The sequence below is a fragment of the Amphiprion ocellaris genome, chromosome 13 (genome assembly GCF_022539595.1).
Source record: "Amphiprion ocellaris isolate individual 3 ecotype Okinawa chromosome 13, ASM2253959v1, whole genome shotgun sequence".
In the NCBI taxonomy this organism is placed as follows: domain Eukaryota; kingdom Metazoa; phylum Chordata; class Actinopteri; family Pomacentridae; genus Amphiprion; species Amphiprion ocellaris.
Window position 1 is genome coordinate 16,067,167 of NC_072778.1, and position 23,367 is coordinate 16,090,533.

Genomic DNA, 23,367 nt, shown 5'->3' on the forward strand with positions numbered 1-23,367 from the left:
ACGCTTTAATTGGCCTTCCTGCACAGCCAGAACCCGCATCTTTCTCACACGTCTGGCTGGTTTTGTTCACTGACAATTCCAGTAATGTTTATTGAGATAACTGCGATCTCCACAGTGTTTACAAAAGGCCGCTTTCATTTGTACAGTTAACAGTAAGTAAGGAATAAAAAAATGATAAGGATGAAAGAAGTCTGCTCTGCAGTCAGGTCAAATTTGTAGCTCAACAGTCTCGAGACAGACTTTTAGCTTCAACATGTGAAATGCTACTTCAGTAAGAGTCGAACAGTTTCACCATCATTTTTTACTGGTCTTTTGACAGCCGTCATGTGGGTGGTCAGAGTGTGGAGCTGTTCAAACTATAAGGACCCAAATTTCACCAGAAATCCAAGCAAATCTCTGAGAGCCAGATCATTGTATGTATCAGACATGATGACACCCTTCAAACAGTAGGACAGCTGACCAGGCAGAACTTCAGATTCTAAAACTGGTTGTGGGCGACCAGTACAGGCCTAAAATCTGTTTGATCGATACAGTGTCCCTCAAGAAAGGCAGTTATATAATAAAGGGGTGATAAATAAATAAGGAAGGCCTCAAATTGAGTGAAAAACATTTCCACCATCTGAGAACAGGTCTGGAAAAAGACTTTATCCAAACTTCCAGACCATGACTGGGAACATGGAATGGGGGGGAGTAATTGATCAAACTGTGAGAAACAGGGACGATCAATAGAGAAGATGAGAGATGTAAACTGCTCTCAGTCCTTGATGCATTTTAGCTGAATCTTGTGCTGTAGTCTCCATGTGGACTGGTTGATTTGTTGGTCGATATGCTCTCATCTGTCCAAATGCTCATTGGCTGGACAATTGCAGGTGTTACTCTCATAAGGAGAAATGCGCTACATCAATAACCTTTCAGGATTAATCCATTATCTTTGGCAGCAGGAGGGACAGACCACCTGTGAACAACAACTTTAAACCCAAACTAAGGGAGGCTACTAAGTCTAACTTATGTAGTGTTTACTTAACGTTTATTCAGAATTGGCTCCAAACTAACTGACACCATGTCACAGAAGATGTTGGCGTGTCTGCCTTTCTTAAAATGGACGGAAAAATCCGACGGCAGTTTGCATATCAGAGATCAGCAATCAGCATCATTGTTATATTCTGTTATATATTATAGTTCATGTGCTGGGATCTGAAGTTGATTTAGTTGTAGTTTTGAAAATCATATGAATATGGACAGGTGCATGGCAGTCTGCTCAGAATCTGTTCGGATTGTTTTTGTATTAAATAACCAGGTTAACCTTGACCCAAAGCAATTTCAAGGCATTTTTTTGCTCCTTTCACATATTTACTCACTGCAATCTAAAGTCCTGCTCCTTTATGGAAACAGCACAACCTTGGCCAGATGTAGAGAGCCTAAAAAATGTCTTTTGTGCAGTATATTACAGTACTAATGTTATATGTCGTACAGAGGAATAAAATTTAAATTGATTTTGAGTTGCAAAACTCTGTATAAACCTGGAATTAACGTGTAACATTTTTTTGAAGCGCCCATAGGTGTTACCAATACAGTGGTGGTTCTACATGCTACAAATATTAGACAACTTACATTTTTGATATTTTTTTTACACCCTAGCCCTATTTTCTCTGTGTAAGCACATCCTGCAGTTCAGCCCAGTTTAGGTAATAAGTCCCGACATTTTTGTCACGTGACTTCAGAAGCTTCACGTTTGTGGTGAGGAGCGCAGACATTTATTTTCTATTCTTTTAGATAATTTTTTCAGTGCAAACAATTTATTATTTGGCTTTTTTTTTTATTTTAGAAATGAGACCTGGAATACAAGGATTTTGATTAAATATCACAATTTTAGGCTTAGATTTGTGCTGTTTTCACAACAAACTGACACATGAGTAGTTTAAAATGGTGTAAAATCCAATTATTCTTTCTGTTTTTTTGCAGTTTGTTGCTCTGATAAACTATAATTTTGGTGATTTTCTAAGCCAGTGGCAGATTTTGGGGTTCACAGGGTTAATATTCCTAAAATACTGGCTTTATATATGTATATCTAATTAATTTAGGCTAAAAAGGCTATCAGATAGAGTGCACTTTCTGCACTGTGGCTTCTTAATCTACAGAGGATGTGCAGATTTTTTGTCTCCCTCGATTGTGTATGAAATTTGTTGATTGACTGCAGCTAAAATAGTCTTAAAATCCAGGGATTCTTGATGCTTCTGGCTGATAGAACAAGTGCCTCATGGGACAGCTGATTGTGTGCAGGGTTGCATTGACAAGTCGTCTTGCAATACGGCTGTCAAGCTTGTGAGCCTCTCTGCATGTGGAGCAGTGTTTTGTTTTCTGTGCTGTCTCGCTTAATACACTCCTTAGTATAGCTATAATCGTGTGCGTTCCCAGGTCTTTATGACAATAATAATGTTCCCTTTTTGAATATTGGTTTTAGTGCCATACAAGTAATCAGCCTGACACTGACGATTTGGCTGTGCATCCAGAGTCCTTGTCTGCTTGGCTGCTCAGGTCGAATGCTTTAGCAGGTCCCCCCCCCCAAAAAAAATAAAACTCACCCTGAATATGGCCACAATCACCTAATGAATACCTGTGTTACTGAGTTTATCAACCTTTGATGACTGATGTTTTTCATTTAGGCTTTTGACATTAGAATTCAATCTTGTTTCACTGAACCAGCTGGGCAAATAATTTAGGCTAGGACCGAGACACACGAGGCGGAATGAGAAAAAATTAGATATGGAAATTAAAAACACATTGGGGGAAGATTATCCTCATTGTAGGCAGTGTAATTTGAATAATAAAGTATAATGCAGCCTGACAATAAGCCTCCATTTTCTCTCATTTTGTAATATAGCTTAGCGAACAAAGTACAAAGGATGTATCATAGTAACCTCCAAAATGGACTTTAAAATAACCCTGACTCCTCTTCCCCCTCTCTCCACCAGCAAATACGAAGGGCCCTCATTGTCTGCTCGCATGTCCTCATCACCAGCGATACTTTTGTCACATAATTACGCACACGCTCAGGAGTACAGGGCGTACACACGGCACACACACGGCACAATTACCATCTTGTAATTACGACCTATCAGGCTTTGTTGTGAAGTGGTGCCCGGCGCACATGCTGTCGGCCCCGTTGCATTATCAGAGCTTAGGAAATGACAAGACTATTTATAGGAGCTATTTATCCACTTATCCTTGTGTTGCCATTGTCCATGGGTGGAACAGGCAGGCCTGGTCAGAGCTGGACTGACAGGTTGATCAGTCTGGTTGTGTAGGATGGTTGTATGCAAAAGTTTAGTCAAATTACACAGTGTGCTGTTTTATTGAGGGGAAAAAGAAGTTAATACAGCCCCTGCAGCGAACAGAAAGCCTTTATTCAAATGCTCAAGTGCTCATACTTTTTATTTAACAAACCAAAAAAATTGAGGAAAAGTAGCTGTGGCATTCTACTTGTAAAGTTGAAGAACTTCACTGACATGTCAGCCCATAATTTGACTTCTCGGATTCCTGAAACCACCACGACAAAAGTGACAACCATCGGCATCACTAAGCAACTGACAGAGGTTTTTTAATTGAAGCTAAGTGGCTATGAAAAGATGAGAAAGTTCGAGATTTTTGCTTCCACTGTTTGAAATGTCATCAAAACATGGTAGTTAAAGGGAACAGTGGAAGTCAGCACAATATCTGGAGAGCTAAGAAAGCTTTCAGGGCAGAAAGAAAAGCAAAACCTCCTGTGAACAGATGAAGTAAAAATGTGGCTCTCCATCTGCAGCAACCATCGATAATTGTGGAGTAAGAATAAGTAGCGGCATGGTAATATTATTCTTCGGAGTTGTGTGGTAGCAAGTGCACAGGAAACCTTGCACAGATGGAGTAGATCCTATTATTTATCAGCCAGTTCTGGTTGCAGCCGTCCTGCAGTCAGTCAAGAAAGTTGAAATGAGAAGAGGGTGGTTCCTCCAACAGGGCCACGATCCAAAGCAGACTTCAAAATCCACCATGAACTAGTTGCAAAAAGCACAAGTAGAGGCTTTCGGAGTGTCCCTCACAGTGCCTGACCTGAACATCTCTGAAAATCTGAATATCTGTGGGGAGATGTTGCACATGCTGTGTGTGCATGACGACCTAAAAATATCTCAGAACTTGAAGAGATCTGCAAGGGAGAACATTTTAAAATCAGGAATAGCAAGACTCTGGGCTGCTCCACGCTCTGATATCTGCCAAAAGGGAGACACTAACTACTGACTTTCCTGACTTAGTTCACGAAGTAAAAAGGAGCATTTTAAATCTGTTTTTAAAATGTTTGCTGCATTTACTATGTTATACTTCAAAAATCTCTTGTTGCTGATTTATTTGACTTTTATAAATCAAGCTTCACATTTTAAACTGGTAATTTGTTCAACTTTTGCCATTAAAAGAAAAAAAAAAGACAAATTTGACAATAATTTCAATCAGAGCAGATTTTTTCTGTTTTGTGAAGCCCTTGGCAAATGTCTGTTCTGAGTGCATGAACGTGGACATTTCTTTGGCTGATTTACTTTCAACACACCGCTGATCCAGTAATTAAAATTCAAGAATATTTATCCCTAAAATGAAATTCGAATATTGGCTCCTGATGGAAAGTTAGGTGAAGGCAAACTGAGGATGAATTTATCTTTCAAGGAAAGAAAGAGAAAAGAAAATGTCAAGGACACTGTGATGTATTGGGATACAAGGGACATCTCAATCAAAGCTACGCCAAGCAGGGAACAGATTTATTACATCCTTTACTTCTTTTGTCTTCTACAACATCAACAGTGGTCAGAGTTTGTGGTATGCACAGACATAAGTGAGCCAGTTACCTTTATATGTGCATGTGCTGTTAACATTCCTGTTTTTTGAAATGGTAAAGTTAATTTGGTGTTGAAGATGCTGATTTTCTGTGCTTATGATGAGGTAGGGCTGCACAGCTAATTGCTATTTAATGAATGTGCAATATAGCTAAAAGAACAGCACGATAACATGTTTTATTTTAGTCAATATTGATAATTATTGATAATCTCAATGACATATTTTTAATTAGGACCACGAAATATTGGCTTAGTTTGAAATTAACCACCTTAAATTGAATTTAACCACTTTGGCTTAATATGTAGGTAAACAAAGTGACCAGGGTGAAACTACTGCACTGCACTGAGGTTAAAAATCCAAATTGCTGACCTTACACCGACTTTGTCATGCCAAGATTGTGTTGCTTAGGTGGAGGATGCAGGGTTGTGGATTGTTGTTTAACTGCAAAGCCCATCTTGCAAGGGCAACCGCTGGTCCCTGGCGGCTGCTACCTCCACCAGCAGAACTGGAGCACCTCAGGGGGCTCCATTATCAGGGCTGTGATGAGATGTTAGCATCCAGGGATGGAGCATGCTTGTGTCTTTGTTGTGTGCTTTCATGCCAGTTTGAATGTGATGCATTTAAGTGAAACTATCCAACATTCTATTAACCCTCATGTTGTCCTCATTTACGGGCACCAAAAAATATTGTTTCCTTGTCTGAAAAAAATCCCAAAAATCAGCAAAAAAATTCCCAAAATTTCAGAAAATTCGCAAAACCTTCAGGAAGAAAATTCCAGTAATTCCTTAAAAGTTTCCCTTAAAAGTATTATTTTCAAAAAAAATTCCTCAAATTTGGCAAGAAAATTCTTGTAAATATTTTCAAAAAATGAGTGAAAGTCTTCCAAAAAAATCCTAAAAATATTTAAAGTGATTCCATATATATCAGGAAAACTTCTAATATTTTCTTTAAGAACATTCACAAAAAAATCAACCAAAAGCCAGCGAAATTCACTGGATTTTGGTTGATTTTTTTTGCGAATGTTCAGAAGAAACATTTTTAACATTTCTTTTTTTCCCACCAAAAAATGTTCAAAGATTTCCCAAAAATGTTGAAAATGTGGACATTAGAGGTTTCACTGTGAAAATATATGCATTTTTTTCATATTTTCAAACTTTAAAACGGATCAATTTCGACCCGCAGGACGACACGAGGGTTAAATAATTTTCTTGTCATTACAGATGAAGTGTCAAGCGCTGGTACATATCATTACCGTTTAACTGCCCACACCTTCTGTCTCCTTCTGTCCTCCATAATCTGTGATGACTATTAGTACCTACAATATGTCTCCTAACCTCTGTCAGCAAGAGGTTTGTTTCTATGTATTTTAATGCTTTCATTACCAGCTAGCCTTGTCGTATGTATGCAACCAATGCACTGAGGCTGGACATGAATCAGAACTGCAACTGAGGATCATTTTCATTGTTGATTATTCTGCAGATTAAGTTAAGAAAAGAAATATTGAATGTCACTCTGCTCTGCCTTTTCTTTGCTTGTTATCTGTACTTTATAAGTTGAAGTGAGACTAATTTTACCCCTTAATTTACAGTAGTCGTCCAGTTCAGATTCATGGGTGTGGTTGCTCTCTTTTGCGAAATAGTTGTTGATCATTTTTAACCTACATTTTTCAGCTTTGAACTGGGCAGTTGCCTTTAAATGAGTGAAACGTTCAGCAGCACATTGTGCTGGTATGATCACAATCCACTCTGTGGCATTTTCAACTAAGTAATGAATAATTTACTGTGCTCCTAGAATTCATTTATTTTTTGGCTGAGATGTGTGTGCCTCTGCTGAAGAAAGGCTGAGAGTCAGTACTCCAGAGAAATCACAAGTTGCCATAACTACAAGTGCTGAAGTGTCTGTTTGGTCCAGAGTGTAGCCCCGGAGAGGTGGGCAGTAAGCCGACCGTGAGTGACGGCTGAGAGCTCTGGAAGCCCACATCCAGCAGCAGCCGGCCGCCTGAAGCGCTCCTCAGCCAGAGCTTCACTTCACAGTTTGCTCATGTAGGCTGGAGATGAAACTGAATACCTGATCTTATGAATGAAAGAAATTCATCAATTATTCACTTAATGTCAGCCTGGGACAGATAATGAGGCAAATAGCACAAAAACTACTTAAGGTTGTAAATGCCTTTAATTCTTTAAAATTGTAGATGCTCTTTATCCAAACAGCAAGGTTACAAAAACATCCAGCAGTATAATTTGGCTGAACTTGAAGATAAAACCCTCAAGGCTGGGAAATTGAAAAGAGGACAACGGCAGTACAAGGGCAATTTGGTTATCTTTTTGTATATGCTTTCAGCGTGGTTATGACTGAACTTTTCTTGGGAGTTTTTTTTTTTTGTCTTCCTTCTGACTAGAGGGACTTTGTAGTGGCACCAAAGTGTCTCTCTCTGATAGACAGCCTAATTCATACAGTTGGTGCTGTCATAATCCTCCAGAGGCTGTCTTAGTTTGCTCCCCGCCTTGTTTATTCCACAGATGTCCTCTCCATCCACTGCTGCAAAAGAACACAGAGCACCACAGCTTAATGTTTCGTTGTTGTTGTTGTTACAGCACTGCAGTCCTCAGAGGTATTTCATAGGTTTCTTGCAGTGTGTCTGTGTAAGAAGAAACATGTCAGTGTTTGTTATCCAACTCGTCCTGTGGGATCAGCAGTCCCCTGTCATTCTGAGGTGAACATGTGTGTCCAGCAATAACAACCAGGGAAATTATTTTAAGACTTTAAAAGATTTACATCTAAGGTGAGGATTTGGCTTTATAAATCCATACCTTTCTGTGGATTTTTTTGTCTTTGCTCTGGGAAAAACACTATTTAGAGTCAAAGGTTACAATAACTCCGAGCAAAATGCAGTCATTATGTACACTATGCCTGTTTTTGTAGACTTTTTTGTGAGTTAGCCCTTTATTCTCACGTTCATATGTTGCGTCTCTTTTGTGTCTTCCTCTGCGGCACCCTTGACTGCTGTGAGTTCAGCCTGAAAAGAAATGTGAGCTTGTGATCAGCCTCACGGCTTGTCTGTTTCATTTTTGCCCTGTCTTTGATGAATAATACCTGCAATTTGTAGGAACATTTAAATCCAAACTAACTGTGCAAAAACATTATGGTGTGGAATAGATTTGGTCGGCTTTGCGTGCATACATGCATTTCCCCTTATGCATGCTGTTTGAGGACTACATTGACCTTTTACTAAATAAGCATATAATGCATGCAAACACTGGAAGATACTTGCACTTGTGGCGCAGTTTTAAATCATCCATAACAGCACTGTGGTGAAGAAAATACTGAGCACGGAGTTTAAAATGCAACGGACCGTTTTATTGCACATCATTGAGTTGAGGTCATTTGTTTAAGAAATAGAGGCCACGTATTCAGAAATGAATTGGAACTCAACACTGTTGTTGTGCTTGTATGCAAGAACCATGACTTGTTTGATATCTTTAACATGCTGAATAATTTTAGTACAATTCTTTCTTGCAGAATAATTATTTTGGACAAATGACGCACTAGATGTAACGTAATGAAAGCCCCTGCTTTGATCACATTTGTTACAGTGCAAGAATACAGACTCGGAGTCAACAGATAGATACTCTAGTGTCTGGATGTACATCTTTTTGTTGGGTTTAATGTGAGTTGGAATAATTAAGCTGCAGGGCTCGACGCTAGATAATGGACTGTGACAGTGAAAAGCCTCCATAATGACTGATGAGAACTCAGGGCATTGTTGTTAAGAGCAAAGACATGGAGATGCAGCTGCAGCCCATTTACTGTATGCACTGGCACACACACATATACGCATACATTGTCTGTCAAAAGTTTTAGAACACCTTAGTCTTTAATGGAATTTACTCATATTAATGTCTCAATTAATACTCTGAAAAAAGCATAGAACACAAAAAAACAACGGCAGATCAACATTTGTTTCACAAAAGGTAATCTACATTTTTGACCCATCAAAGTCGCTACCTTTTGCAGAACACAGATGCTTTCTGTACTTGAAATCAATTACTGTTTAGAAAATTCTTCCCATTGCTGTTGCAAAAGTTGCCAGAAATCAGCTTAATTTTTTTGGTTGTTGTGTGTTCACCCCTCTCTGGTCTGAAATAGCCTGGAGACGTGTTTTGTGTCATTATCTGTCTCTCTTCCTTTCTAGATTTCCTATTCCTCGCTATTATGGTAGCAATGTATTGCTTCCTGCAGTGCAATATTGTCCAAATAATGCATCAGTGGGTGTAAAAACACAGTCTGTTCCAATTGCTTTTATACAGACAGGGTTCAGAAAATGGGACACCTGTAGGAATTATTTACATCAGCTTTCAAGGCGTAATGTACCTAAAAAAATTTTCACCTCTGGCAGTTTACTGCTAAAATTCGGTTGCATTCCAAGTCATGCACTGGTCTTGAGCTGCTTAAATTTCAAAAAACTGGAAAAGTTGTGGTAGTGTCTCTAATCACAGATCGTTTATATGTAGTCCATTCTCTGTCTTTGCCTCAGCGGCGTTCGCTGTGCTACCAACTTGTGTCTGTACGTACAGTATATTTCTCTCAGACTCCTTCCTTCACAAACACCCATCACAAGCAGTTACTCCAAGATGGACACTTATACACTCCCCCGTTCGTTATATTGATCCATGCTTACACAAGCATTAGCACTCACTTAGAATGAGAGGCATGTCCTCACTCAAACACATGAACACAATCACATCCACACAATTGCACACACACACAGTTTCTCATGTGGCTTTGTGAAACATACCACACACAAACTACTCAGGATAAAGACACACACGTCCGCCTCGGAGCTGGCTGATTCTTCCAGATTGAATTGGAGCGTATAGCAGCTCATCCAGTGTGTGTAATTTAACGAGGTCCGCTCCATCTCGTCATAAATCACGTTAATAATCTGAGCTTCCTATTGATTTTATTTTTTTTAAGCTACCCCAGTGCATTATTTGGTATCTCCGGCCTTTGTTTCTGATTTGATGAACCCCACGCAGATGCGCGCACACAAAGATAGCCCATGAAACTGATTTTCCTTTCAGAAGTCTTTATTCATCTGCGTAGAAAAAAAGATGACAGACCAATAAATGGAATAGCATTTTGCACCCATTTTTATGTTTATACATGAAAGTGTTTTCATTATCACATCTGAGGGTGACATTTTTAAAGGAAAAGGATTTCTACACAGAATGAAAGGAAGCTTCAGTGCTCTTAAAAAAAGAAGAAAAAACAAATGCAGACATAAAAAAAAAAACAAAACTAAAAACCCACACCGGAGCTCTTCCAATATTACTGGTACTGGAAAAGAGAAAGAGAGCTACTGAAAGTAAGAGTGGGTTTCAACACTTACAGGCTCTATCTAAATCAGCCCTCCCCGTCCTCCCCTCTACGTCCTCACTCTTTATTTTTCTCTCTCTACCTTCTCCTCTTCCCTTTTTAATCTCTTGCTGTTTGTAAGCATTTTCCTTTGAATTTCCTTCTCCCTTAAAGTACACTGGCAGGGTCAGTGAGAGGCAGTCAGAAAGCAGGTGCCGCTTCCCTGTGGCCGTGTTCGTGTTGAGATGCACAGTGTAGCGGTCAGGCTGCGATCCCTGTTAACACAACTGTGTCTATGCCGTGCTGAGGCCTGTACAAGTGGGCGACCTGAGTCAACTAAATATGTCTCTTCCCAGAATGCCTCAGATCATCATTTCAGTGTTTTGAAATAAGTTTTACAATTTACTTCAACTTGATAAAAATTAGAAAATCTTCTTTTAGAGTGAGATATTATATGATGAAAGATGCTGTGAGACAATACAAATTTGTGAGGCTGCGGGTTCATTTTCGATTTCATTTGACCAACATTAAAAAAACAGGTCACACACAAGAAGAAAAGCAGCAAATACTCACAACTGGGAAGCGGAAACAAGAGAATATTTGGCATTTTTGCTTAAAAAATGACTTCAGTGATGGAACACCTTTTACACCAAAAGAGCTTCTAAAATTTTATGAAATGTTGGGATGTCATGTGATTTCTGCATCAGATGAAGTATTACAAATTGTCAGGTGTGTATTTTGCCGTATTATCAGATTCCCAATCAGTATATTGCAATATGTATAAATATCACAATATAAAATCACATTTTGTATGATGGATCATTTTATATTCATGTCTTTCTCCTCTTCCTTTTCCTTCAATAGCAATAAACAGTTACAGTTTAAAAGTTACAACCAACATTTTTTAATAAAGTTGAACTTATACATTGTTATGAGTGAATTTTAGCAAAGTTTAATCAGACCAGGGTCGTTCCAACCTCCACCAAAAAATGATCAGCTGCTAAAACTTAATTTCAGTTCATAAGGTTTAGCCAGCCTCTAGAAGATAATGGGTTACTATTATGAGCTGTATGATTAGGTTTCTTTCACTTCATTTGCAAAGATAATTTAATAATGACACCAGACCACCATAAAAACTGGGTACATGCAGCGCTTTTTCTAAATTCTGAGTCGAAGTTTTTTAATAGCGGTTCTCTCAGTCTTGTCGTTTGTCTTGTGGTCTTGGCATTTATTTTACATTTGCTCTTGATTGTCTTGCCTCTCTTGCTCCCAATGCTGATGTCCATTGTTTTGGTGAAGATACATGAGGTGTAACAGCAAAATCATGTTGTTTAATGAATCTTTGACTTGTAATGATCACAGGCAAAACATCAGTCCTTGAGGGAAACATGCAGTCTGTTATCGCCGGGTATTTGCTGAGTGCTGTGGAGACACTGGGGGCAAAATTTGATCCGTTTTTTTGGATGATGATGATGACATTATTCCAGTTGTCAACCCACTTCTCTACCCCACCCACACCCTTCATGATCCCTCAGCTTCTTTTCCTTTTGTCTGGTTTTTTACCTCCTGCTGCTGCATTTGTCACACGCCCTTTTTTCACTTAGCTCCCATTTTAACTCTCCTTTTCTGCTCTCTCTCTCTGCCTTAAGCCAACACACCTCTCTCAGCATCTGCATTTCCAAAACAGTACCCCTCTCTCTTTTCTTCTTTTACGCTTTCTCCCTCCATCCATCTATCCATCACCCCCCACTCTTTCTCTCTCTCCCTCTCATTAGTCTCCACATGCTGTGGTTTGTGTCTCCCGTCTCTGTCAGAACTGTTATCACTGCTGTCAGCTCCCTTGGCGAGAACAAAGTCGTCCTCTGCTCACAGCACCACAAAAGACACGAGAGAAATAAAAGGAAAAAGCCTCAGCCCAAAAAAAAAGAGGCGTAAAGGAGGAAAAATTAAAAAGGAGAGGAGTAGACCAGAGGAAAGGAGGGGGCTAGGAACACATCTTTTCATGTCAACCATGATGCATTCTCATCTGTGGGTTATAACAACCATTGATTTCTCCCTCTGTCATCCCTTTTATCTATACAGCACAGAGCTTACAGTTGGAAGGAAGATATGAGAGCTATCTCTATACACATCAAGTGCCTTTTCCTCATATAAATATATCTCCTGCTAAATCAGCTAAGCCTAGTATATCAACCTCAAATAAGTTACTGTGCATTATTATGAGCTGAGAAGAACAGTAGGTTTAAAAGACACTGAGATATCAAAAAGAGAAAATGTAACCATTTATAACTATAAGTAGCGCTGAAAGAAGGGTCTACTGTATAGTGTAGTATACAGTAGTAGAGTATAGTAGGACTGTTACTTCTGTCACTCAATAGCAATGTCCTATCACCATAGCTGAAATCCGTCTTCTCTACTTAGCAAACCAATCAGAATTGAACCAGCAGAGGCACAGAGGGTACTTTGGAAACCAAGGACAAAATGGCCACTAGCCAAGGAGGCCTTCGTGGCTCGGTGAGCATGTCCCTGTATCATCACGTGTAGGCATAATCTATGTCAGGGATGCCACCCTCTCTGTAGCCACGGTTGGTACCATAAGTGACGTGGTGGTGGCTGGTTTGGCTGAGGATGGTGCCGTTGAGGCTGCCAGCTCCGTGGTTGCTCCGGTAGGTCCCGTTAGCTTGGGAAGAAGAGGAGGAGGAGGGGAAAATAGTGTGGATGTAGGTGACATCCTCCAGCTTAGGCTGTAGGGGCTGATGGGCCATAGCTGTCATCTGAAACCCTGTGGGAGGGGCCCTGATCTCTAAGATGGAAGTGTCTTTCTTGGTGCCTGACTCTACATAGTCATCATAATGTTTTCCACCCCGGCCCCTGCTGTATGAGCCCGAGTCCCCGGACATGTAGCCTGTTCTTTGTCCATACCAGCAGAAGATGCCAAAGATTAACAACAGGCTTACCAATGCTGTAGCACCCCCTATAATTCCAGCCAATGGCAGGGCTGTCAGCTCTGAGTCCTGTCCCTCCTTATCTGAGCCCTCCCCTCCTGGGCTGACCAGAGCATCTCCAGTCTCTATCTGAGCGCAGGCTGGAGCCGAGTCTTTACTGTCCGTGTCCATGCTGCTAGCTCGAGATGAACCCATGCTAAAGCCCCCATAGGTCGACTCCTGACGTAGTGGCAGCAGACAGATGAGGTAATGAGAGCGTGGGGTGAGCTGGGTTAGGAGATACTGCCTCCTCTCTCCAGGAACCAAAGTCTCTGTTATTGAACCCAGAGTTGCACTGCTGCCCAACCTTAGCCACGACAGGCGGAAGGAGGGTGCCGGCTCTGGGCACAGCCAACTCACCAGTACACTGTCTGAAGACAGCGGTTTAACAGTCAGCTCTAGGGCCTCTCCAGATACCTGGCCCCCTTCACCCGGAGGCAGAGGCATAACGAGGCCCGGTCGCTTGGCTCGCAGAGTGAAGAGGGAACCTTGTGTGGGAACCAGCAGAGAGGTAGTGGTGGTGCTGCCGTGGGGGACTGAAGCCACTGCTTGGCCCCCTCCAACACCATCTTCACCTCCTCCATCTTTTTCTGCTGGGTTCACCCCTACTCCAGTACTGGGACCAGCAGGGGGCCCTTCACACTGCTCCATCAGAGAGGTTACTTCTCTGAGGGTCTGACCCCTTACAGGTTCAGGTCCCTGACAGGTCAGACCCCTGACTGTCACCGCTGCCCCTCGTCCATGCAGCCAGGCATGGAGCCAGCGAAGGTTGCAACCGCAGTACCAGGGGTTTCCTCGCAGCAGTAGCAGCTCCAGGCCTTCTGCGTCCTTCAGGAGTCCTCGAGGGAGACTGGTCAGATTGTTCCCTGACAGGTCCAATCTCTGCAGCCGCCGCATCCCGTCCAGCGCCCCCCTGGGTATGTGGGTCATTCCGTTGTCTTGCAAATGGAGTCGCACAAGGTGAGATGAAGGCAGGTTGACCGGCGGAGACTGCAGAGCATTCCTGACCAGCGACAGCTCAGTCAGATTGGAAAGACGTGAAAATGTGTCATCAGCAATACGTGTGTTGGCCAACAGGTTCCCATCCAGAACCAAGCGTCGCAGGGAGGACAGCCCACGGAAGGCATGGGTGGGGATGGTGCTGATTCTGTTGTCGTCCAATCGCAGTTCTTCCAAAGAAGCTGGCAAGCCCGCAGGGATGCTTGACAAGTGGTTCCGAGAGAGAAACAGCAGTCGAAGCCGTGGAGTCCCAGAAAAAGCTCGCTCCTGGATGCTAACCGTAGATATAGAGTTATCATCCAAGTGCAAACGTTCTAGTAATGGTAACTTGGCCAGAGCGGATCGCGGTAACGTTCGTATATTATTATCCTGCAAATGGAGCTCCCGTAATGAAGGTGGGAGGTGTATGGGGAATTCATCCAGCTGGTTGGCATACAGGTAAATCACTCGTATGGAAGTACTGCGTTCCAGTGATGGAGGAAGCCCGGCGTTACTCAGCCGGTTGCTCTGCAAGTAGAGGATGGCAGCCGTTAATGGTAGTGGAGGAATTATGCTGAGGCCACGGTCGTTGCAGTAGACAAAACCCTCATCACAGCGGCACACTGAGGGACAAACAATGCCCTCATCTCCTTCGCCCGTCTCCATGGCGATTGCCGCTGCCGCCAGTTCCAGCACCTCAGCCAATAAGGTGAGGCACAGGAGGAGCAGAAAGAGCCAATCGCGGAGCTCAGCAAGACTTTCAGCTGCCATGTTGGTGCACAGCTCCTGATTAAAAGAGAGAAAATGGGAAACTAGATTAAAACGAGTACAAATACTATAATAATTCACTGATTTAAACTCAAAGGCGAAGTAACGTCTTACATACAAACAAGAAAGTAAAAAGAGTTGCTGGTAAAAAGGACAAGATAGAGCAGGACGAACCCCATAGTTAACCTCTTTCTCTAAAATTGCTTGACTAAATTGCTGTATTTTATACCTGCTGGTAGAAGAAAAGTCTTTTTTAATCTTTAAATTGGCAAGGATTTGAAGATTGAATTGTCAGATGTACTTAAAAGAAGCTGCCCGGAATTATATGGGTCAGAGCGACCAAGCAGAAGACAAGTGGACATTTAGAGACAGAGTGTGATGAGGGGTGGAGTGACTGGGTAAGAAAGATTACAAGAATCAGAGAAAGCAAATGGATGACAGAGATGGAGAAAATTGGACAGTGATAGTTGAAGGGAGAGAAAATAAGTGAGGAGGAATTTTTCCAGGAAGATTAACTGAAATGGAGTGAGTGACATGAAACTAAAATGGAGAAGAGATCGGGGAGACGGAAATCAGATTAATTGCCCACAGTGCTGTTGATAGCTCTGACAACAACAGAAGTGCTAAACTTGTGACTGCACTTTATATAACCCTGAAATAAAATTTGAAGAGAGTAAAGAAGGAAAGTGTTTCAGAGTTTCATAGTTTTCTGACTGCATCTGTTTGAGGTTATGACCAAAGCACATACAGAAAAATGCTCACACAAATAAATAAACATACTGAGCACAAATCATTCTCATAGAGAACAGGCTCAGTACAAGCTGACAATGTATAATGCATGTTTTCTCTCAGTTGTTATTGTTCATGAAATTTCTATAAATTATTCAGGAAAGTGGTCCTGAAATCCCCAGAAATGTTTTAATGAAATGTTTTACAGAAAAGCATTTTTCTAACCAAGGAACATTAATACGTTCCTTGGTCGATGCTTTATGACTTGTCTCCTAGCAAAGCCCTGACACCACCATCAATAACATGAATTTACAATTCAGATAAAATGATCTCTGTACACTCACATTCACCACACTCTATTTATAGAATATGAATAATATACAGTGGTGAAAGTTGTAGAAATTACATCGTGCCGCACTCTTGTCTGTATCCTTTCTTTTGGGTAGCCTGGGGCTGGAAAATGTGCCCTGATGTGAAATGCCTGACATGATTTGACAGCACATTTGATAAACAAATCCTCTAAAGGCAAGTATTTTTTTCTCCCCCCTTCTGTGCATGCATGTGTATGTATGCGTGTGTGTTTGTATGTGAACTCAGTGCTACATGCAAAATTGCCCCTTGGCTGCAGTCAAAATCCATGCAAAGCAAACAAGAGATGGCAACAAAAGAAGAAACAGAGGGAGGGGAGGGTGAGGAGAAGGAGGGAGACGAGGAGACAGATGGAGAGTTGGACAGTCAGTCAGAGGAGGAGAGGGGAAATGAGTTCCTGGCAGCGAAGACTGAAGTTGGTATCAGCTGAGTTTGCTACAAAAAGAAGAATGGTTCCAAAACACTAGTTTGGGTGTTGTTTTTTCTGCAAGATGGGTGTAAAAATAGCAGCATTTGTGTACCTGTACATGCTTCTGTGTGGATCTGTGTGTATGTGAAAGAGATCTGTATCAACAACAACCAGCTGTCTCGGCTCGACACAGTCAGTATTTGATATGTCAGGGTGGAAAAGTGTGTGTGCCATGCAATTCGACATGGACCCAGACCTTTTCTCCCTTCTTAATGGTATTTTTAGCTTGAATCCCGACTATTTCATAGCATTCCGGACATTTGAGAGACAGAAAAAATAAGGGAGAAGAAAACAGGCACAGAAGAAGGAGTGTCAAGGTAGGAGCTGAGACCATATTGAGATGCTCCATGAATATCAACTAGCATATGTTTCAGTGCCACACTATCCATGCTTCCCTTTCATAAATATCCTCTTGGCACAAGCACGCTGTATGTGTGAATTTGCCTACACACCAAGGTTTCCAATCGACACGTCCTTATAATGATCCTTAGATTTTCTGTCTTCTCTCCTCCCTGCTTCGCTCTCTCGCTCCCTCCAACTGTCGCTGTCTCTTATGCCGCTCGCTTCTTTCTGCATCTTTATCTTTCATGCCATCTACCTCTCCCATCCGCCCACCTTCCCATCTTAATCTTTCATTATATCCACTTGCAGGTTTGTTTACAGAAGTGTCCGTGCAGTCATCCTGCTTCTCCTCTCCCCTGTCTCTCTATCTCTTTCTAATCCTCTTTTATCGTTTCCTCTCCAGTCGTCTGTTGATTCCTGCACACTGAGATCGAATCAATCAGCTCTGGTTGAGTCCTCTCCTCTCCTCTCCTCTCCTCTCCGTTTAGATCCAGCCAACCCTCCACCTCCCTCCTCTTCCTCACTCCCTCTCGGCCTTGGTTTTCTCGCCTCCACATTTGCCTTCTACTCCATATGTGGTGTCCCCATCCACACCCCCCTTAACATTTTAACCATGTTCTGAAATAAGAGTCTTTGTTGCAGCACAGAGCCGATGTGTGTGTTCCTTTTCTTATCATGTAGCTCAAAGCGAGATGTAAGTGTGGTGTTCGTCGCTACAGTGAATGGGAGGTGAAGGTGTGTGAAAAAAGGTCTGATCGATGCAGGGTGTGATTGCCGAGGGCTTGCTAACCTGTTCAGTCTCTGTGCCTTTCACGTGCGCCTCAGCTTTGTTTTTCCCTGTATCAAGGATTTGTAGAGCGGAGTATTAGCGTCTGTGTGTGCGATTGAGGATGTTGCTGCGGATCTCGGTGTGTTAGCGCAGTTTCACAGTCGTCTTTGAATCGTTCAGAAGTGCAGCCGCTTTTCTCCAGGCCGTTGAATCTTCCTCAGCTTGGGTGAATGATGATAGGGATGATGATAGCCTGTACTCCAGGGCTCCACGAGTAGCAACACCAGCATGGCTCAAAGCCGCCTCGGCACCCACATTTGTGTGTTGTGTGTGTGTGTCCTGCTGCCAGCCTCGCTTTCTCTCTCTGGGTAAGGGGCTTTTAGGCCTGCCAACTCAAGTCATCTTCAGCGAGTGTCCAGGGGCCCAATTCTGAAACCACCCCTCCACACCCAAATGTTACAGTTGGGCAGACAGTCAGAAGATGGTTGAGGGCTCAAGGGTCCTTCTTCGAAGTCAAAAGCAATCCTGGATAACCATGCAAGCAGTGGGTCATGCAAAAATAGTACTGAGCCGTGCTTCACTTGCTTTGAATAGGCAGGTAGTGGTTTTAATTGATGGGATGAAGTGAGATCTCCACAGCTCAGTGTCCTCGTGGAAAATCTGATCGGTTATTACGGGTGTATTATGCCAATTATCATGAAAGTCACAGTTCAGTGATGGTGATATCGAGCACGTTTGGGGGCTGTGATGGACAGCTTGGGCTTGGCAACAGTACAGACTGCGAGCAGGATACAAGAGAGGAGCCTCTATCTCAGTTTCAGCCTCACTCTCCTCTGTTAAATGTTTGATCACTTCCTTTTCAGTTCACACAGATCATCTTCAGAGGCAGCAAAGCCAGATGACAGCGCGTGCTATATGTAGTCCGCTCTGAGCTCTGTGATGGCCGGTCACGTGGCTCAGTGTGAAAAGTTCTCCCACAGGTTGGCAGAAATGGACAGTCCTCTCGTGCTGTAGAGGTGAAGACTTCAGCGGAACAGTTGGCTGAGTGTTACTGAACACCAACCTGAAAAGAGAGAGCAGACAAGAATAATGTTAGAATTGTCGCTCTGGACATACAGTGAATTATTTTAACAACACATTTTAGAATTTTGGTGGAAAATCATTCTTATGAAAAGGGCCATTTGAAACACATCAGAAATTATGTTAAAATGCCAAACAAGGAGGGTTAAAGAGTGAATATAATACAAAGGTTATCAGAATCATTCACTGTGGCCTTGGAAGTCTTTTTAGGTACATAGAAAATTATAATAAGAACTTTTGATTGATAATTACTTTTTTATATCGTATTGTCTACAAAGATTCTTCAGATGCATTGAAAGTTTGTAAGTCTTTGTGTTTCACGGTCTAAAATGCAAATGGGCTAACCACAAATGTGACTAATTGAACACACTTAGAACAAAATCAATGAGCTCCATGATAATGATGCATGAATATCATCTAATTTGAAAGCTTTTTAAAAAAAATCTCTTGATATCTGCAGCCCAGTCTAGTGCAATTATGTGATAGCCCACAGGCCAAATTTTTTTTATCAATTTTACAAAATAAAGCTGTAAAATTGTGAGATGCCTGCATTTTTTTTAAAGGGTATTCACCCCAACAACTGAGAAAACAAAAGTATTTTAATCAAAACTGGGATCTTTCCCTAAACCCATCCAAATAGGTTTGTAGCCTAAAGAAAAGCAAAAATCAACTGAAAATAGCAATCAAAAATGCCAGAAAAGAGTATTCCCATATAGGATGCAAACACCAGTCTAATGGGTGAAAGGCAGCAACCACCAACACTCTATTTACATGGACTTTATTGCTCTTTTTACATGTAAAGCAAAGGAAACTTGTGAGTCTCATAATGTGGACACAGGCCAATAGAAAAGAATAGGCAAAAAAGAAACTTGACCATCTCACAGTTTTATAGTCTATACTGTGTAACTAATACGCTTTGCACTGTGGACCGGCATAACTATTACACATTTTGTTGTAAGATTTACACTGACATCTACGAAGGGTCAGACATCTTCTGACCTGTATATAAATGATGAATTACTGTAGAAGCAGCGTAAAATAATTTGTGTCACTGATCTTGGGGTCACGAAAGTCACTTAAGATTTGACCGACCTGTCTGAGATAACAAAGACAGGTCTCACATTTTCACTTGTGTGCTTAAACAAAAGCCTCTCAGTTTAGAGCCAAATTATATTTTCATCAATAAATTCACACTAAGTTTCTGGGTTTAGTGCAAAGAAGTATAATATTGGATTATATTATACTTTGCAAGAAACAGTGCAGTAACATCACAAACCTGTCATGGTCTTTATCTTCCAATGTCTTAATGTATTTTACAGCAAAATATTAAAACATTGGCACAGGGGCTTACGTGTCACTAAAATAAATAAAGATATAATTAATGTGCTGTAAATGAAATGCTTTTAATTCTAACTTCAATTATATTTTTATACCAGCTTTGTTTAAATGGTGCCAAGATGTAATGTTGGGTTTCAACGTTGGCACAATATGGAATACTAAAAGGTACAGGCTAAATAATTATCCCCATCAGAACACTTATACCTTTTAAAATTAAGTACCTCGTGAAAATACTTCCTGAAGGTCAACACTGCATATGCGCAACACTAAGCTCCCAGTGGACACAAACCTCCCATTAAGGTAACTCCATGTTTTATATCTGTTTTTTTTTTCCTTCACACAAAGCTTTGGAGCTTTCATTAACCACCACGCGCTAAGTGCCTGTATCTTATGTGCAGAATCAAACCCCCAGTGAACACTGGCTTTAGAAATATAAGGTTTTCATCAGGCATACTGAGTGTACAGAGACAGATTCATCAAGGCCATTAACTGCTCTGCTGCTCTCATTCGCCAGTTCACTTCATCCCAGAGTAAGTAGACTACATAGCCAACTGGGAAATTATCATGCCGTTTGCTTAAACACAAATAGAGACAAATAAAGTCGTCCTCATTTTCATTTTCAAAGGACATATGCTGTAGCTGAGAGGAACTTGGTCAACAGGCTTATGTCTGCGTTTGTGTTCACCCCTGACGGGTATTAAAGAGGCCTGAACTGAGCAGCGTACAGTCTAAACTCAGGGTGTGTATTCTTGTCCGGTGCTCGTGGTTGTAACTGGTTCCACAGATGGAAAAGAATGCGTTTAACTGGGTGTGCAGTTTAGTGAGGTAGTTAGGTGGTCAGTGTGGGATGAAGTTGGCCAGTGCGGTGAGATAAATTGTCCTTTTTATAAAACAGCTCCAGACTGATATCCGGTTTGTGGCTAGTAAACTGATTTATATGTGCAGAGTGCGGTTAGCGTGCGTAATGAAAACAGCTAGACGTGGGACAGAATGTTAAACAGACAGTGTTTGTGAAACGCGTTGACTTTGTGATTGGCATTTAAGGAGAAATGAGATAATGGTGTGTTCAAGGACAGCGTAGATGTATACAGAGCTTTATGTTTAATGCCGTACTCGCTCCATTCATTTGTTGATTGATGACGGATGCTTCACAATAACCGAATCCTGTTGTGTTAGTATTTTTGACTTTTAAGTGGCTTCGAAATTACATAATTCCAATGAAGACTTTTAATTGGATGTCATCAATCATGCAGTAAAAGCAGGTGTCGACTTTAATAACAGGAGCTGTCGTTTTAAAACAAGTCCCCATAATTGGTTGCAATGTCTGGTCTGACTACACTTACACTCTGCACTGATCTTTGCCTACCGCAGGCAAAAACGTCTGCCTGCATCGGACAAGTGACTATTGAACATCAGCAGCATTTCCTCAGCTCGCTGCCACTGCCCATTAGACATTAATATGTGAAGCTCTATCTAGGTAATGTCAAGACTGTCCTGAAAACTTTTCAGTGATGGATTTTTAGAAGCAAGCGCTGTGTGATGAGGAGGAAGAGACGGTGGCATGAGGGTGCATGTCGGTGAGCAGGAAGTCGGAAGGTGCACGTCAGAGACTAGTCGCTGATTAGAGGGGAGTGTATGAAAACAAGTCTGATAAGGTTAAAGAAAGAGGCAGAGTAGTTTTAGTCACAGCAGCACTTTTCAAAGGAAATACTCCTTGCCAATAATCATTAAAATCTGGATATACTGGTACACCTGTAAGAAAGACATTACACAAAATCTATTATGGGTGAATGGAAGCACCTTGACATGGAAGCAGCTTTCGTTTTCTGGATTACAAAGACCTATGGGGGCACCTTTATTTAGTTTTCCTCCTTCTGTGTTAATAGGCACAGCTTCTTAAAAAGATGCTAATTACAAATGTGTAAGAATTTCAAGTGTCAAGTGTGTAAGCAGTATCATTATTCATGTGGAATAGACACGACAGCAGAATTTAAGGCAGGCCCACTGCTCTGTGTTGGTTTGAATAAACAGAGTGTGATATGACCTAGACCTCTGATATCAGGATATAAAACTGAAAAGTTCAAAGATTCCGTGTGCAGTGCAGAGTCGGTGTTGTGGCAGCTTTGCCTCTTTCGGATGTTATCATACCATTCAATATGCGTTATCATCGCACATCATTCCCATACATATTATCCAGTAGGGACCTCCTCCACCTTCTAGTGGGCTCGGTAGGCCGTTATTTAATGAAGCTCTGTTATCTCCTAATTTGAAGGTGCTGGAGCTGCTTCTTTACTCTGACAAAGAGGAACAGAAGCCCACATTTGGAGTCGGTGGTGATGTAACTCAGCAGATTTGAACCACAAGACCAGAGTTCAAGTCCAATCTCAGATCATTACTATAGTCGTATTGTTTTGACTTTAGTGCCTCCTGTTTGTGTTAACTTGTGTTTTCACTTGTGTTTGATTAAGCTTAGTCACCAGAACTACTTGCTTACGTTTAGGAGAGAAAACACACCCTGTCACTACATTTACCACATGGAACAAAGCTGCATTCTGGATATTTCCAGTTGTGACGACTTAAGCAGACGTTTTTAAACGCACTTATTCATTGGAGCTGTGTTACCTGGCTTGTTTCCTGTTAATCAGTGATCAGAATGAGTAATAACACACCTCCTGGCCTACTAGGAGATGAACGAGGTCACTGCTGACCAACATCAAAATCAGATGTCAGTCTTCTGTGTTCAGCTGAAGCTGAACTGAAGCTCAAATTAAAAGTTAATTATGTGATTATTTGACCAGTCTATGAGTATTTCAATAAACCAAAATGCTAATAATCTACTGGTTTCAACCTTAAAAAACACTAATATTTGTTGCTTTTTGTCTTGTATGATAGTAAATTAGGTATCTTTGGGTTGTGGATGGCTGATTGAACAAAACAAGTACTTTCAATATGCCAAATTGAGCCTTAAAGGCTTTTGTCATCTATTTCCTGACATGGCAACATTAGCACAACAACTCCATTATATTTTTTTCTCCTGTTTTTGGTAACTCTCGTACCACCAGTGAGGAGAAGCAGCAGTAATAAAGAGAGCATTGCTTTGGCAGGGTGACCCCCTGTAGTATCGAGGTCAGAAACATTTCTGACCGACCCTCCACTGTGCATCTTGTCTGTTGTGCTTGATTTTTTTTTTCTCTTCATTACAGAAACCACAGCGAACATCTCGTAACTCTGGGGGACAGAAATCACTCTGCTCTTGTGAGCCAGTCAATGACAACTGTGTAGCCTAGAGCCACCCAACAGTATGTGACTTTCAGTGTGGCTTCTGT

The 23,367-nt window shown here is 41.4% G+C and overlaps 2 protein-coding genes across 5 annotated transcripts in view; one reads left to right on the forward strand and one right to left on the reverse strand.

The window, feature by feature from the left end:
* Positions 1-23,367, forward strand: part of macrod1 (mono-ADP ribosylhydrolase 1) — a 135,667-nt gene that overhangs the window by 19,237 nt on the left and 93,063 nt on the right. The gene's annotated exons all lie outside the window — the stretch shown is intronic.
* The window catches only part of flrt1b (fibronectin leucine rich transmembrane protein 1b), a 39,669-nt gene continuing 26,231 nt past the window's right edge, over positions 9,930-23,367 (reverse strand). For all 3 annotated transcript variants that reach the window (XM_055016296.1, XM_023281997.2, XM_023281996.3), the window contains exons 2-3: positions 17,645-18,686; positions 9,930-14,963 (exon numbers count right to left, since the gene is read on the reverse strand). In XM_055016296.1, coding sequence (XP_054872271.1) covers positions 12,750-14,948 — 2,199 coding nt within the window. In that variant the 5' untranslated portion in view covers positions 14,949-14,963; positions 17,645-18,686 and the 3' untranslated portion in view covers positions 9,930-12,749. The remainder of the gene's footprint in view (positions 14,964-17,644; positions 18,687-23,367) is intronic.